The 18,000-nt window shown below is 38.2% G+C and overlaps 1 protein-coding gene across 2 annotated transcripts in view; it reads left to right on the top strand.

The window, feature by feature from the left end:
- PPA1 (inorganic pyrophosphatase 1) overlaps positions 1-16,127 on the top strand; it is a 31,483-nt gene extending 15,356 nt beyond the window's left edge. For both annotated transcript variants that reach the window (XM_014840317.3, XM_070489403.1), the window contains 8 exons: positions 373-492; positions 2,790-2,876; positions 3,743-3,869; positions 10,332-10,459; positions 10,734-10,819; positions 14,044-14,113; positions 15,150-15,192; positions 15,756-16,127. In XM_014840317.3, coding sequence (XP_014695803.1) covers positions 373-492; positions 2,790-2,876; positions 3,743-3,869; positions 10,332-10,459; positions 10,734-10,819; positions 14,044-14,113; positions 15,150-15,192; positions 15,756-15,787 — 693 coding nt within the window. In that variant the 3' untranslated portion in view covers positions 15,788-16,127. The remainder of the gene's footprint in view (positions 1-372; positions 493-2,789; positions 2,877-3,742; positions 3,870-10,331; positions 10,460-10,733; positions 10,820-14,043; positions 14,114-15,149; positions 15,193-15,755) is intronic.
- Positions 16,128-18,000: the final 1,873 nt, after the last annotated feature.

The raw sequence follows: 18,000 nt of genomic DNA, 5'->3' as shown, positions 1-18,000 counted from the left end.
ATAGACACTCAAATATTTGAATAATTTTAAATGCTTAATGGAAAGCTGAAGTTGGGTAATATTTATTTTGCCCTTTTAATAAAAATCTTAGTACTTTTATTTCTCAAGTGTTAGGATTTATTCCAGCTAATTTTAGATTTTGTTTTCTGAAATTTGTAAATGTTCTTTTTCCCTTCTCAGTAGTTCCTGTTTACCTCAAATAAATTTTCCACTTAAAGGCTGATTATGGATAAACTTTTATTTCAAATTATAACAATATTGGGGGTAAAATATATCATTAAAGTGGAATTAGGGGAGGTTCCGTCCATTATTTATTTCCTTAAATCCTTATTTGAAAAGTACTTCACAATGACTTGAAATTTCTTATTTTAGATTGCTACAAAGGACCCTTTAAACCCAATTAAACAAGATGTGAAGAAAGGAAAACTTCGATACGTTGCAAATTTGTTCCCTTATAAAGGATATATCTGGAACTATGGTGCCATCCCTCAGGTATGTCTCTGTGCAAAATGTGCTTTTTAGCGTACAAAAATTAATCTTGCTGTTATTAAAAAAAAAAAAATTAAACACCTTCAGAAAGGTTTTGCTATGGTAGGTTTAAAAAATGTAAAGGATGAGGGGGCAGCCCCATGGCCGAGTGGTTAAGTTCACACACTCTGCTTCAACAGCCTGGGGTTTGCTGGTTTGGATCCTGGGTACAGACCTGGCACTGCTCATCAAGCCATGCTGTGGTGGCGTCCCACACAGAAGAACTAGAATGACCTACAACTAGGATATACAACTATGTAGTGGGGCTTTGTGGAGAAAAAAATAAAGGGAGATTGGCAATAGATGTTAGCTCAGGGCCAATCTTCCTCGTGAAAAAAACATAAGGAATAATTAAGTCATTTTATCATTTCTTTGAACAACTTATTGTCAAGATAAACTGAAAGGTAAATATTTACAGTGTTTAAATTCACATTTGAAAGTTTGTTCTTTTATGAAATGTTTATTTTTCTATATGGACTGGTTATAAACTATAAAAGTTCTTTCTTTACAGAATGAGTGGCACATCTATTAAGAGAGCCAGTATAAGCCAGTGGTTAAAAGCACTGAGTTTTGGCCCCAGACAGACTAAGCTTCAAATCCTGAGTCTGCCCCTTCCGGCTTACCTGACTTGCCCGTGTCTTCCTCCCTGTGTCATTGGTGTCTTCCCTGAGATATTAGTAGGGCTTACCTCATGTGGTTACTGTGAGCAATAAAGCCCTTGGTGACCTGCCACATGTCACTTCTCACAGCTGTTGACTTTTAGTCATTCCTTCTTCTTTAAGCCAAGTTCTTTGTGGTAAAGCAGTAATGGGATTGTATTTTCCTAAATAGCCAACCTTTGAGGAGGGGAATGTCTGCATTGTTTACCAGTTTATCCCCAGCACAATGCCAGTGTGTGTGGTACGTTTTTATATAATGCTTGAATGAACAATCACTTGAATCATGTCTATTAGGAGTAAATGATGGATATTGAATTCTGATTTGGCTAGGCTAATGCTGTGGCACTTATGATTTCTACATGAACTATTCAATGTATTTTTTCCTGTTGATAAATGGTTTGTTTTTACGAACCATTAAGCCTATTAGGTAGAATCTACTGTGAAACAATCTGTAAGTTACCAAAACATGGGTCGAACTCGTCTTGCTTATTAGGAAATCATGAAGCCATTTCTCTGCCTGAATTACAGCACTCACCTTGTACTCAGTTGGTTTAGCATTTCCCCTCCGTCCCTCTGGGAAGGCGTTGCTGAAATACTTCTTCTGGAGGTTGGATTTGGCTTTGTTGGGTCCAGTCTTCTCTGTCCCCCTGCACTTTTATCTTTTTGCCTTTACTCTGGCTTAGCAGGCAAGTAAATCCAAGTAACGTGTTCCAGATTGGGGGCGAAAAGAACCAGAACAACAGTGACGTTTTAAACCTGAGCTGGGGGCAGGCGCAGGTCATCCATTGTTTTGAGATGCTCTGCAGGACTCGGTTTTGCGATTTACCAGGAAAGAAAGCTTCAGAAAATCCTGGTTAAACCTTTCAGTCTTGGGTCCTGGTCAGCGGTGACACTTTGACCATCAGAACACATCATTTCCATTTTAGTATTACTGCCTAGCCACCTCTGCTTTGGAAATCTACTTTAAAGAAAATCTAGTTAGTAGAAGATAGTGTGTATGAAGAGTTCATCAGCGCACTTTTCTTTTAATATATTTTTAAAGTAAATATTTGGGTCTATTCTTGTGTTTACCTGTTGTCTCATTTATTAGGTGACTGTTTTTTGTTTGTTTTAAATAGTATCATTGTCAGTTTTAAAGCTTAAATTTAGTTTAGCATTATATGCATATAGGAGCCCTAACATTTAATTAAAATTATTGTGTGTAGTTATGATTCTTAGATGTGAATAAAGAATTTCTTAAAAATGAGAAAACAAATAGCTAAAGATTCATATTTTCACAGAAAGACTCATGGATGTTGTCTTCTAATATCAACAGGATCCTCTTTGTCAGTAGCGTGTATAGGAATGATAAACTCGGGGCCGGCCCTGTGGCCGATGGTTACGTTCAAGCGCTCTGCCTCTGAGGCCCAGGGTTTGGCCGGTTCGGATCCTGGGCACAGACATGGCACCACTCGTCAGGCCACACTGAGGCGGTGTCCCACATGCCACAACTAGAAGGACCCACAACTAAAATATACAACTATGTACTGGGGGGATTTAGGGAGAAAAAGCAGGGAAAAAAAAAGGAATGATAAACTCTAAGCCTTATTTTTTTTTTTTTAGACGTGGGAAGACCCAGGACATAATGACCAACACACTGGCTGTTGTGGTGACAATGACCCAATCGATGTGTGTGAAATTGGAAGCAAGGTAATGGAAATATTTTTCTTTAGGATTAAGATGATATTAATGAAATATACAAAGTTCATATTAAAATATATGACTTGTGAAATATTGATGTCTCTCTGGGTGATAAATTAAAAGCTTCCATTGTATCTAAGCATTTGTATATTGCAATTTATACATTTAAACCTAGTTTGGAAAGAATCTGTATATGTACGTGTATGACTACCTACCTGTGGAAGAAGTGGATGTGTTCTGCATTGCTTTAGAGGGCAGATGACTAGTTAATAGCTGAAGAGCGCCAGGGGGCAAATTTCCTCTCGATACGAGACAGACCTTGCCCAGTGATTTGGAGCGGTCAGTGAATTGGCCCACGACAAATAACCTCATGAGCTGGAGATTTGTGGTAGGGATTCCTCTTTCAAAACAGGCTTGCTCTAAGATTCCTTATGATTTTTTTTAGGCTCAGGGAAATAGTAAACAACTGAAAAGAAAGTTGTCATTCAGTTTTTAAGTCATCAAGTTAAGTCATTTGTATGACTTGCCTAACTCAGTGCGTCTATAAAATAAAAAGGAAAGCACATTTAAGTATGTATTTGAAACAAATTGTGCTTTGGCACAATCAATGACAGTTCAGAAAACATTAATTGCCCTGAACTGTGTTACTGACTTTCTTAGGACCTAGAAATAGTAAAGGGGTACCTATTTTCAACTTTGATAGGACTGACAAGTGCTTACTTATTTAGCTTTTTAAAAATTGCTTAAAGGAGCAATCTTAAGATAAGTGTGCTGACACTCAGCATCTTCCTTATCTCCTATTATCCACCAAGTGAAACTTTCTTCTAGACTCTTCATTCTGTAGTATTGTCCTCACTCTGGTTATTGACTCTCAGGTATGTGCAAGAGGTGAAATAATCGCGGTGAAAGTTCTGGGCATCTTGGCTATGATTGATGAAGGGGAAACCGACTGGAAAGTCATTGCCATTAATGTGGATGATCCTGACGCAGCCAATTATAATGGTAAGGAAATCAGAAGAGTCAGAGTCTTTATACCTATATCTTACATACCACCAACCTTACCCTGTGCTGACAGGGTTGTAAGCCCATGCCTTCAAACTGTCAAAGAATGGGGGAGCCAAACCTCTAGCAAAGCACTGTTATTTCTGCTACTGAACTTCAATAATTAACTAAGTAAACTTTCTCCTTCATTCCAGGAAAGAAAAAATCTGATAGTTTGTGTTTACTGTTTTTTCCTTTCCTTTCATACATATTGGCACTCAGTTGCTCAATTATTTAAAAAAACATTTTAAATTAAGATATAATCCACACACCATAAAATTCACCGTTTTAAAATATACGATTCTATGATTCTTCATATATTCGCTCGGTTGTGCAACCATCACCACTATCTAATTCCAGAATATTTTCACCACTTTACCAGGAAGCCTGGTGCCCGTTAGCAGTCACTCCCTATGCCCACTTCCCTCAGTCCCTGGCAACCACTACTCTATTGTCTGTCTTTGTGGATTTGTCTGTTCGGAACATTTCACATAAGTGGAGTCATATGATGGTATGTCTGGCTTCTTTCACAGAGCATATTTTCCAGGTTCATCCACATTGTAACATTTATCAGTGCTTCATTCCTCTTTTTTGGTGGTAAAATTCACTTGACATAAAATTTAGCATTTTAACCATTATAAAGTGTACAATTCTGTAGCATTTAGTACATTCATAAGGTTGTGCAACCATCACCACTATCGCGTTCCAGGACGTTTTCATCACTCCAGAGGGACACTCCGTACCTCTGAGCAGTCACTCCCTATTCCCTCGTACTCCCAGGCTCTGCAACTGCTAATTTGCTTTCCGTTTTCCTTTTCCATAAAGGATTTGCCCATTCGGGATATTTCATATATGTGGAATCGTAAAGGATGTGGCCTTTTGTGTTTGGTTTCTTTTACTTACGGTGTTTTCTGGGTTCGTCCACATTGTATGTATCAGTACTCCTTCCTTTTTATGGTTGAATTATATTCCATTGTGTGGATATGTACCATTTTGTTTATCCATTCATCTGTTGATAGACATTTGGGTTGTTTTTGGCAATTAGGAATAATGCTGCCGTGAATATTCCAGTACGAGGTTTTGTGTAGACATATGTTTTTAATCCTCTTGGGCTTATATACCTGGGGGTGGAGTTGCTGAATCATATGGTAATTTTGATGTTTAATCTTTTGAGAAATTGCCAACTTTTTCCCAAAGCAGCTGCACCATTTTACAGTCCTGCCAGCAGTGCGTATATGTTCTGATTTCTCTGCTTCCTTGCCTTACACTTGTTATTACTTATCTTTTTTTATTATAGCCATTCTAGTGAGTCTTTTTATTGTTGAATTCTAAGAGTTATTTATATATTCTTGACCTTTATCAGATATATGATTCATCCATATTTTCTTCCATTTTGTGGATTGTCCTTTCATTTTCTTTTTTTGCTGAGGAAGGTTTGCCCTGAGCTAATATCCACGCCAGTCTTCCTCTGTTTTGTAATATGTGGGCCACCAGCATGGCATGGCCACTAACAGAGTGGTGTAGGTCTGTGCCTAGGAGCCAAACCCAGGCTGCCAAAGTGGAGTATGCTGAACTTGACTGCCAGGCCAGTGGGGCTGGCCCCTTTTCATTTTCTTAAGCACTCAAGTTTTTCATTTTTATGTAGTCTGATTTATCAGAGTTTTCTTTTGTCGCTTGTGCTTTTGATGTCATAGCTAAGAAATCATTGCCTAATGCAAGGTCACAAAGATTTACATTTATATTTCCTTCCAAGAGTTTTATGAATTTACCTCTTACATTTAGGTCTTGGATCTCCCTCTCAGGATCCTAACCTTAATCACATCTGAAAGTCCATCTGCCACCAAAGGTAACACACTCACACGTGCTAGGGATTAGGTGGTGGACGGCTCTGGAAGGGGGGGCATTATCCCGCTACCGTAAAACTCTATAGGTTTTGACAAATGTGCGGCATCATGTATTCACTGTCACAGTGTCACCACTTGTGGTGGGCAGAATATCGCCTAGAGAAGCCTAAGGAGACATGACTAAATGTAATGTGGTATCCTGGGTGGGATCCTGGAACAGATAAAGACTTCAGTTAATAATAATGTATCAATATTGGTTCTTCATTTGGGACAAATGTATTGTGCTTATATAAGATGCTAATAATGGGGGAAACGAGGTGTAGAGTATCTGGGAACTCTTTGTACTGTGGTATCTTCACAACTTTTCTGTAAATCTAAAACTATTCTAAAAGTTTATTAGAAAAAATAGGCAATTGGAATAGTTTAAGAGCATGATTAATAGGATGTGAGGTGCTATTGAGAAGGTCTAGAAAGTGTGTAAGCCAAATATATTTGAGTGTAATCTCTCAAACAATTCTGTAGATGTTAACAGGGCTGATGGCTACGTTTCAGTCGTTGGGAAGAACACAAGTCAGTGTCCAACAGGTTGTGAAGTTTTGATTGTTCTTTCTCATTGGGATTCTACAGTGAGACAGTGACCTGAGAGTCACGTTGCTTGTGCCTGCAGAAGTACTCTGCTCTGTTAACTCTCTGAAAAGGGAACACCCTAGGCTGGTGATGGAGGTCCTCGTGTGCACTTGCCAGTGAATCCTGTGTTCCGTACTGCAGCTGCTTAACCATGATTAGAAAACAATGTTTTATAGACTCCAGAGATGCAGCCAGTCCAAAGGGACGGCTGTACAGGGGCCTTGGTGAGCTCTGAGGCCACGTTTACCCTAACAACTTCAACTACAACGTTATCAGACTCAATAAGATGTGTGTGTAAAAGATTTGGGTGTTCCTCCAGAAAATCATGTGGTTTCTGTGCCACTTGAAAGGGGGCAGCCTAAGAACTGCAGAGGACAGACTTGTGATATCTGTTGGGTTGTGCTTTATCTCTTGGGTTCTTGGGTCTAATTAAGGCATTTGGTTCTTGTAACCCAATTAAAATTTGAGATTTCCTATGCAAGAGTCAACATCTTTACATTTATCACGAGAGGAGTGTTTATGGTTTTAGATGTTTAATGGGATTACAGCAACCAGCCTACAGCTATCAGGTGGTAAAGTTTGTAGCTGATTTCAGAAATCCTCGTAGTGGTCCATGCTTTCTCCTAGGCATTGTATTTTCTTAATCACAGTTGTGTGAGCTAGGAGATCTCAAAGTGCTATTATTCTGACATTACTAAGTAGTGCCAAGAAGGCTCTTTGTCTTGTTAAGATTAATAAGAAAGATCTGTCCTGTGAATGGAAAGAGCATTGGACTAGGTGCTGAGATGTGGATTCCTTGGCTTATTGGCTGTATAACTTTGGGTAAGTTCATAATTCTCTGTAAATACTGTGATTTTGTGGTGGTCATCAAATGAGAGACTGTAGATGGAAAGGTTTTGCAAAAGTAAAAAACACTATATGAAGGGAGGATAAACTGCCACCTTCTCCTTTTACACTAGCAATATTTTTCAAATATCCCAAATAAGATTGTTTTCTAGAGCACTTATAGAAAATTGGCATTATCATCAATATCACCTTGACCCAGCAATTCTACTTTAAGTATCTATTCCATGGCATTCCTCATAAATATATACAGAGATGTATGTGCCAGAATATTCACTGCAGCATTGTTTATGGTAGCAGAAACCTGGAAAGAGCCTAAATGTCCATCACCAGTTGGATGGTTAAATAATTATGGTCTGTCCAGACGATGGAATATTGAGTGACCATTACAAAGGGTGAGGTAGGCTTGTGTATACAGATGTGGAAAGATCACTATGGCAAAATGGTGGTATTCCTTTCTGCTGTTATCTTTAACATACAGAGCATGATCTCATGTATGTTTAAATATATGTATATTTGCATAAGTAGGTAAGTTCATTAAAAACTACTAGAAGAACACCAGTCCTTTAATAGTGCAGTAGGAAGAAGGATGAAGAGAGACTGACTTTTTGTTTCACATACTTCTGTGTTGTTTAAATTTTGTACAGCTAGAATGCATTCGTACCATTTGCTAACCCCTGACGGTAGAGCTCTGATTCTCTTGATTGTTGTGTCCGTCTTGACATGTACTGCTTAGACTAGACTGCACGTGCTAAGTGGCGTGCTGTGGCCACAGTTAGTGAAGCCACACCTGTCATTGTGTTAGCACAATCTTGCTAGGGCCTCATTTCCCTGCAGTAGAGGTTATTAGAACCCTGAAAACTTTCTCTGGGTCGCTGGGCCCATGGCGCGAGTAGCATGTAGCTTTCCCTAAATGTCAAACTAAGGCAGTGTCTGTCTGTCATCAGTTATACTCTGAAGGGTTTATTGGCATTTCTAGATAGAGAGAACTCCTGACTAGCCACAACTTTGGGAGGGATAGCACAGAGCCATGGAAAAGGACAGGCCACCCACTAAAGCAACCTGGTCGGTCACTTTGATCCTCCTCGTTGTCGTGGGGCCCACAACAGCCAGACTACCCTCCTGCTTGGTTGTGGGAATCATTGAAAGTGAGCCTTACATTCCGTGCATGCTACAGCACTGCCTGGCTGGCAGGAAAGCCGAACCCAGGAAGGAGCCGTGTGGAATTGGTGCTGTCGTTGGTAGGGTCTTGGTGTGGCCTCAGGAGGCAATTCAGGTAGCTCTGCAGACTTGTCTACATACATAGAACGTACAACACGAGGAACAAAAATTGAGGGGTTTTTTTCCTTAATTTTTCCTTCTTGGTCTGGTGTTCAGGGTTTCTCAGTCTGGATCCAGCATACCTTTCAATGTTTGGTTCACAATCAGAGAGTTAATCAGCTCTTTTATTTTTCCTTGCTGTGGTATAATATAAAAATATATTTGGTTTTTGTCTCCAGTTCCTGGCAAAGATGTCCTAACCCTTTGGAATTTCCTGAGTGTTTGTGGTGTCTTTTGTTCATAATGAGTCCCTTTCCTCACACCTGAGCTTAAGGTGACTTAGGGTTAGGGCGTCTAGCTAGCCTTAGACTGGGGCTGGTCAGCAGAAAGACCAAGTGATTAGAGGATGACAACGTTCAGCCCTACCAACCGACCTCTGAGATGCTGGGAGGCTGGAGATGGAACTCCGTAGAACTCTTGAATAATGAGATTCGGAGGGCTTCTGAGTTGGTGAACACATCAGGTGCTGGGAGGGTGGTGGCCCACCCTGACAGGGCACGGAAGCTCCGCAGCCCTCTTCCTGTACCTGGGTCTATACGTCTCTTCCCTCTGGCTGTTCCTGAGTCATGTCCTTCATAATAAACCAGCAGACGTAAGTGAAGTGTTTCCTGAGTTCTAGCACATTAACCCTGAGGAGGGAGTTGTGGGACCCTCATTTATAGCAGTCAGTCAGAAGTGTGAGTGCCTTGGGACTTGGAACTGGTGTCTGAAGTGGGGTCAGTTTTGTGGGACTGATCCCTTTAACTTGTGGGATGTGACGCTAATTCCAGATAGATAGTGTCGGAATTGGGTTGACTTGTTGGACACCAGATTGGTGCCCGGAGAATTGGAGAATCAGTTATTGGTGTTGGAAAACACCCTACACTTGCATTTTGGATTTCTGGATTTTTGGGTTTTCAAATTATTTCTTATCTGGTGACACATTTTATGTTAATTATAAGTTCTTTGAAGTTTATGTTTAACATTTCCCAGTTCACTTTGCGAACTTTCTGTACTTTTAGTGGTATGATAATAGAGTGCATGATATTCTCTAACTATGTAGATTATAAATTGGACTTAAGCAAAGTTATTTGATACAAGTATAAATAAGCTTCTATTGTTGAATATATTCCTCCTTTCAATAATACTTTTCCTGATTGATTTCTTTAGCACTTGTATCTTCTGTTTGCTTGCATTGAGCAACAGTTTTGTCATTTAAAATTGTTTGATGACGTTGAAGCTAGCCTTTTTTGATGGCTGTACAGAAACTTCTAAAAGTTTTTTTAAACAGGATTCTCTTCTGTTGGCCAGAAATAAAACAACGTGATATAGAATGCCCATACTATAGAGCAAGAAAAGTCTATAGTCACTTACTGTGTAACCTATCAATGGATATCAGTGTAATCGGTTTTTCTTGTCTTTCAGAATGTAATTTGGGGTGTGATCCTCTGAATATAGCCTCAACCTGTCTTTTTTAATATCTTCTGTCCTTCCCATAAAAGTTATCCACACTTGCCAAACTATTCTTTCCTTATGTAGCCCAGTCATTTCTACCTCTTCTTATCTAGTAGAAGTTACTATGGTACTGATTATTCTCTCAGTACTTAACATCAGAGCTATTCTAAGACACTAGATCGTTTCTTTTTAATGTGTGTATGTGCTCTCTTCTCAACAAGGTGGTTAGCTCTAACATTATCTTGAATTTTTTGATAATCCATCCTGTAGCTCTTTCAAAGTAAGTACTTGATATTTTTATTGAATGCATAAATAATTACATATATATCTTGCAATCTGCTTATTCTCTTCATAGATATTAATGATGTCAAGCGGCTGAAACCTGGTTACCTAGAAGCTACTGTGGACTGGTTTAGAAGGTACAAGGTTCCTGATGGAAAACCAGAGAACCAGTTTGCTTTCAATGCAGAATTTAAAGATAAGGTAATGTATCATTCAGAACTGTAGCTTTAGGCCTGTTTATTTGAGACATAATTTAACTATATATTGTTACCATTTAAAGACTATATGATCATAAAACAAATGTCTAAAGACATAAGACAGCCTTGATGTTGATTTATTCATTTAAATATTTTCTTCCATTTTTGACACACGGAAGTGATTCAAAAGAGACAGAGTTCTCAGGCTTTGGGAAAATGTTGATAATAAGAAAAGAACATTTTTCTATCATTGTAATGCACATCTCTTCAAATTATAGGACTTTGCAATTGATATTATTAAAAGCACTCACGATTATTGGAGAGCACTGGTGACGAAGAAAATCGATGGAAAAGGAATCAGTTGGTAAGCATTAGCTCTTCTCTGCATGTTTAGCACACAAAGCAGACCAGCTTGCTCCAAAGGTTTCGATAACCATAACACACTGTACAGTTATATTCACTTAGGAAAGAGACTGTCCGTTTTGTTAGTGCTCATGTGAGTGGGAAGGTAGGTAGTTACACGACTGAAAAGTGCCTGTAAGATGCTCTCTGGACAAGTATGAACTAAAACTATAAAGGGGACAGTGAGGTCAGAGCTTTGTGAGGGTAACTGGGAACAGCTGCCTAGCGTCAGGGTGCTCGGAATGTAATGGATAAAATCAGGTTGAGTGCAAGCTGTGGTATTCTCTGGTATAAATATGTAAGATACATTGCAACTAGACCTCTGGCTACCATGCACTCGAAATTTACTGCCACTAAAATAATAGCTAATATTTATTGAGCAGTTAATATTTGCCAGGCACGTAACAGAGATGGAGATTAAACTTAACCAAAGTAATCCCACATAAGTGTTTTGGAGTTAGGACTCGCATCCAATTCTGTCTGAGCCCCCCAACCCATATTCAGGACAATATACTTCCTCTTAGCTATTTAAAGATTTATAAGAGAATGCCCAGGGGCTGGCCCCGTGGCCGAGTGGTTAAGTTCACATGCTCCACTTCAGCGGCCCAGGGTTTCGCCATTCCAGACCCTGGGCACGGACATGGCACCACTCATCAGGCCATGCTCAGGCAGCATCCCAAATGCCACAACTAGAGGCACTCACAACTAGAATATACAACTATGTACTAGGGGGCTTTGGGAAGGAAAAAAAAAAAAGAAGATTAGCGACAGTTGTTAGCTCAGGTGCCAATCTTTAAAAAAGAAAAAAAGAAAAGGAGAGAGAGAATTCCCTCTATCATCACTTAACTAATATTGTTCTGGAAATAGTAGTCAATGAAGTAAATAAGAGAAATGATGTGTTTTGATGCAGGAATATTGGAAAAGGGGGAGCAAATTGTGTCAAATGGTATGATTGTGTACCCAGAAAACCCTAGAAAAAATAAAGAATTCAGCAAGATGACTGATTACAGAATGAGTGTATATGTGTATTGATAGCTTTCTATACAAACTGTAACAGAAACTATAATGGAGGAAAAGATCCCATAGAGAATAGTATTTTTTTTTAAAAAACCACCAAAGTATAAAGAAGACATCTGCAGGACCTAGAAGAAGAACACTTGAAGACTATTGAGAAATATAAAAGATATTAAATAGAAAGGTGTACTATGTTCATGAATAATATGCAGTTTCATCTAGAAAAAATTTGCATGTGAAAATAGCCAGAAAAAATCCTGAAAATTCTGTAGGTGGTGGTGGAGAGGAGTGTTAATTATTTTAGTATTGTTTAGTAACATTGTTTTACTAAGAGTTTGGTATTGAAGAAAGTCAGATTATTCAGTTCTGTTAGAGTTTAGTAGACCTAAAGATGTTTGGGAATTTAGTTTATAATGAAGAAGGTATTATGAATGAGTGGTATTGGACCAACTGGCTGTTTAGGAAGAAAATAGACTAGATCTCTCTCTTGCTTCTGACACTCCTTATGCCAGAGATGCACGCTGGCAACCACCACTATGTTCTGGCTGTTGGATTCTGGTTTTAAAACGTGCTATAACCAGGCAGGTGCTTCGCGAGCACGCTGTAGAAGCAGCCCAGGCCCAGTGTTCTTACGTCCAGCTGCTTTATGCCCGTGTGGTAGCTGGGTGCTGTTGGTCGGCATTTGAGTTTGCAACCTTTGTCTTACATTGATATTTAATTCCAGACAGACAAATTGTAATGTTAAAAAATTCTGGAAAAAGTGCAGGTGAATTTATTTATTAGCTTGTAGTAGGGAAGGCTTTTCTAAACAGAACACAAACTCAAAATCCATAAAAGAAAGTTTTACTTTAGAATATTTTTTATGTATCAGGAGACAGTTTTTCCCAGTTTCTTTTCTTTTTTAACAACACATGACAAAGGGCTAAATTCCTTAATTTATAAACAGCATATTCAAGTCGAGAAGTAAAAGACCAACAACTCAATAGATGGATGAAAAAAGATAGGGAAAGGAAGTTTGCATGTAAGGAGGTGTATAGTCTCACTCATAATTTAAAATGCAATTCAGCAAGATAATGTTATTCCCCGTTAGATTTGTAGAAATTTAAAAAATTAGATAATAGCTAAGGATGCCAAGAACACACACACACATCTATCTATCTAGCTATCTATATATATAGTTGGTGAGAGTATAAATGGGTACAGCCTTTTTTCTTTCTTTTTTTTTTTTTTTTTTGGTGGATGATTAGCCCTGAGCTAACTGCTGCCGATCCTCCTCCTCTTGCCGAGGAAGACTGGCCCTGAGCTAACATCCGTGCCCATCTTCCTCTACTTTATATGTGGGCCGCCTACCACAGCATGGAATGACAAGCGGTGCCACGTCTGCACCCAGGATCCGAACCAGGGAACCCCGGGCCGCCGGAGTGGAATGTGCAAACTTAACCGCTGCGCCACTGGGCCGGCCCCTGGGTACAGCCTTTATGAAGGGCAATTCCACAATATCCAGTCTAAAAATTAATATTGCATGTATTTCTTCATCCCACCACTGCTAGGAATGTATCCTTTAGCTGTATTCCAAAAGCTCACCAAGATATATTTATAAGGATGTTCATTCTAGTGTCACTTGTAATAGCATAAAGTTAGGAACAACCAGAATAGAATGTGAAGTACATCAATACAGTCGCGCGTCGCCTGAGTTTTGAGAGGTGGAACTTCTCTATCAAAACATGAACTTTTAAAAAAGTTTTGGACATGTTTTACCAGATTATTTTTCAGGATTGTTGAATTGGTGTTGCTCCTGCGGGAAGGTCTGTTTATTTCAGGTGCCTCACCAGCACTGATGGGAAATGGTTGTGTCTGTTTTTTCATTTTATCTCATTTGGAAAACTGTGATTCTCCTTTTAATGTGCATTTCTTAGCTATTTCAGTGAAAATTACAAAGCTTTCCATCTCAGATTTCTAAATCTGAACTTAAGGTATTTAGATAAAGTTGACAATGAGAATAACTGTAACTTGCCAAAATAAATACTTAGAATATTTAACATAGGTGAGAAAGCTTTCACTAACTAAACTTGAATCTCATCAGGCCTACCATCTTCAACTTGTTGTTTTTGAACTCTGAAGAGAGAAGTTTTTGTTATTGTGACTCATGACTGCTTTTCTTTTATTTAATAGCATAAATACCACGGTGTCTGAGAGCCCCTTCAAGTGTGATCCTGATGCTGCCAAAGCCATTGTGGATGCTGTATGTAAAAGTTTCCTGGAAAAGGGACATACCTGGGGGCTAAAACATATGGTGCTAAATGGGGAGGGAAAATACTTCTTTGAACAAGTATTTGAGACCTCCTGTATGCATATTACTATGTGAGGTCTTGAAATTACAAACCTTGAACACACACAAGTAGACATTTGACTGAGGGGAGAAGCTGAGGAGGGATCTGTCGACCCTAAATTGGGCAGATAGCAAAGCAGTACAGTTTGTAACAATCAGAATGATTCCAGAATGTTCTGACTAACCCCAGTGCCTCTGTATTGATGATAAGCCATTCTTCACAAAAGAACCAATGGGAACTTACTTGACTTGGTTATGACAAGGACTGATAAAGTTATCAAATCTCCGATACCATTGCAGAGTGGTTCATAATCTTAGAAAAGACTTTCACATGAGGTAGTAAACCATCCATAAAAGAAATAATTTTGATTTTGTACTATTTTTAACTGTCTGATTTAGATTAACCAAAAGACTGAACTAGATCCTCTTATTTTAATTTACAATATTACATAAGAAAAACAAAAGAAAATGAGGTATGTCTTTTTATTGCCTTGTAAATGAGGTAGTACGAGGAAAAAGAGCAATTGAACAAAGAAGCCAATGCATTTAGATTTATCTGTATTTATATATGAATTCCAAGAAAATTGAGATGGATAAGAAAAACTGGAAAGAAAAAGCCTTTGGTTAATCATAACGTTTCAGTGAGAATACTGCCTACATTTTATATATATGTGTATATATAAAATCATTATATATGCATAAATCCAGTTTTTATTCTTCAAAAAACTTTTTTTTAATTCTCTGGTGTATCATTAAAAGTTTTGAATTTGTTAGCATTTCTTAGCAGTAGAGCAAACCTTGAGTTGTTCTCATATAAGTTATTTTTAGAACCTAAAAATTGACCTGGTTGTCTTCTGTTCAGATTCTTTTTGATTTTTGTGTCAGTATACTTTTTTAGCTTATTTTTTTTTCTGAGATTAGACTAATACATTTTAATATTTTACTTTAGTTACCACCGCCATGTGAATCTGCCTGCACAGTACCAACAGATGGTAAGATCTATATTCTAGTAAAATTACATTAAACATATGTGTATGTGTGGGAAAATTACCTCTGTATCTATAGATATCTTTCATACCACATATGAAGGAAGGAGAGAAGAAACATTTTTAGAGTTCCATAGTATACGTGGGAAGAAAGATGGCCATACATACCACCTTTACTGCTGCCCCCATCACAGCAGTTTCCACACCATGACCCATGCGCTCCTCGGAGTTCCGGGGAAATGCCTTGTGGACGTTGGAGCGGGCTGGGCTCTGCATCCCCATTTGGCCACAGGCTGCTTTGCCCTGAAAACAGTTCTCTCCCAGTTACAGTTCTCTGTAAGGTTCTTTTGGTGAGAATCACGTGTCTGTATGATTAGTATCAGGAGTAAGGAAGCCCAAAAGAAAACGCTGTGATAAGTTACCTGTTTTTGTCATAGCGAAACTTTGCGTGTATGTGGGTTTGCTTTAAGATAATCCATAGTACGATATGTTAAAGCAAGTATATTATTCTTTGTTATATGTTGGGTGTATTTTGATTCTAATTTGTTTTTCTTTTTCTCTCAACACAGTGGATAAGTGGTTCCATCACCAGAAAAACTAAGGATATGTCTTGGAATACAAGCTTACATTGCTGCATCCTATTCGTCTGCAAGTATTAGATGCAAAAGTGGTAGCTGTTCAAAGCTTTAAATTATAGAACTAACATAAGTAAGGCAAATTCTGCTGTGACCAATCCAATATATTCAATGTATATTCCAGTAATTTATGTTACCCATCTAAAAGCATTTTTCATATCTCCACTAAGATAACTTGTAGTACATGCTTAAATATCAAAGCAGTTGTTGTAATTTGGAAGTTATTTGTGAATAAATGTGCAAGATAAGTAGATATTGGATGTATATGTTTACCATGTCTCAGGAAATAAAATTATTTTGCTGAAACTTGGTTTATGATATTTTTATTTGAATCTGAAGCCTGACATTACCAAGCAGGCATGGGTACTGTTTGGTGTTTGTTTTCTATCAATGATCTTATAATTCAATTTTTTTTTTTTTTTTTTTTACTTTCTATTAGGATTATGATAGTTTACAACCTTGTGAAATTTCAGTTGTACATTATTGTCAGTCATGTTGTAGGTGCACCACTTCACCCTTTGCACCCTCCCCCCACCCCCCTTTCCCCTGGTAACCACCAATCAGTTCTCTTTGTCTACATGTTTAACTTCCACCTATGAGTGGAGTCATGCAGAGTTTGTCTTTCTCTATCTGGCTTATTTCACTTACCATAATACCCTCAAAGTCCATCCATGTTGTTGTGAATGGGACTATTTTATCCTTTTTTATGGCTGAGTCGTATTCCATTGTATATATAGACCATATCTTCTTTATCCAGTCATCAGTTGATGGGCACTTAGGTTGCTTCCACATCTTGGCTATTGTGAATAATGCTGCGATGAACATAGGGGTGCATGGGACTTTTGGAATTGCTGATTTCAAGTTCTTTGGATAGATACCCAGCAGTGGGATGGCTGGATCATATGGTATTTCTATTTTTAGTTTTTTGAGAAATCTCCAAACCATTTTCCATAGTGGCTGCACCAGTTTGCATTCCCACCAGCAGTGTATGAGGGTTCCTTTTTCTCCACAACCTCTCCAACATTTGTCACTTTTTGTTTTGGTTATTTTTGCCATTCTAACAGGTATGAGGTGATATCTTAGTGTAGTTTTGATTTGCATTTCCCTGATGATTAGTGATGATGAGCATCTCTTTTATAATTCAATTTTATAATTATTAAACTAAAACTTTATTTTTAGAAACATGAGATTGAAATCCCTTATATTTACAGTGGTCTTGATACTATGCTCTTACCTAATTTCTAGCATCCCATAATAAAGCAAAAGCTTTTTAGTTTATATCATATTAGCAGAAGGCACAACCTTGCTCACCTATTGAAATGTAGTTACTTCCTTTTCTTCTCTAATCAACTAATTGGACCATTAAGTCATTGATGTTATATTCTGAGTTGTCAGCTGGAATAGCAGTGTGATTAAGTTCATGGGCTTGGGATCTGCACAGACCTGGATTCTTAATCCTAGCCCATCTTATTAGCTCTGTAATAGGTCAGTTACCAACCACTCGACTTCACTTCCCTCATTTGTAAGACAGATGTTATTCACGTAATCACATGTACCAAGCATTCAGATTTCTTTTTAACTGAAATTTTTATTGAGATCATTATAGGTTCACATGCAGTTATAAGAAATAATAGAGATTCTTGGATAAAGAAGATGTGGTATATATATACAATGGAATACTACTCAGCTGTAAAACAGAACAAAATCATCCCATTTGCAACAACATGGATGGACCTTGAGGGAATTATGTTAAGTGAAATAAGCCAGTTAGAGAAGGATAATCTCTGTATGACTCCACTCATATGAGGAATTTAAAAATGTGGACAAAGAGAACAGATTAGTGGCTCCCAGGGGAAAGGTGGGGTGGGGGGTGGGCACAAAGGGTGAAGTGGTGCACCTACAACACGAATGACAAACATTAATGTACAATTGAAATTTCACAAGATTGTAACCTATCATTAACTCAATAAAAAAAAAGAAAGAAAGAATAGAGATTCTCCCTATGCCTTGCCCAGTTTCCTGCAAAGGTAAGATTTTGTAAAACTAGTAGAATGTCACAACCAGGACATTGACTTTGATACAATCCATCGATCTTCAGATTTCCAGTTTTGCTTGTATTTATTATACTGTATTGTTCCATACAATTTCATCCCCTGTGTAGGTTCCTGTCTCCTACAAG

This window comes from Equus asinus, chromosome 2, assembly GCF_041296235.1.
Source record: "Equus asinus isolate D_3611 breed Donkey chromosome 2, EquAss-T2T_v2, whole genome shotgun sequence".
NCBI classification, from domain to species: domain Eukaryota; kingdom Metazoa; phylum Chordata; class Mammalia; order Perissodactyla; family Equidae; genus Equus; species Equus asinus.
The sequence above is the reverse complement of the archived record's forward strand: the minus strand, read 5'-3'. Positions and strand labels throughout refer to the sequence as shown.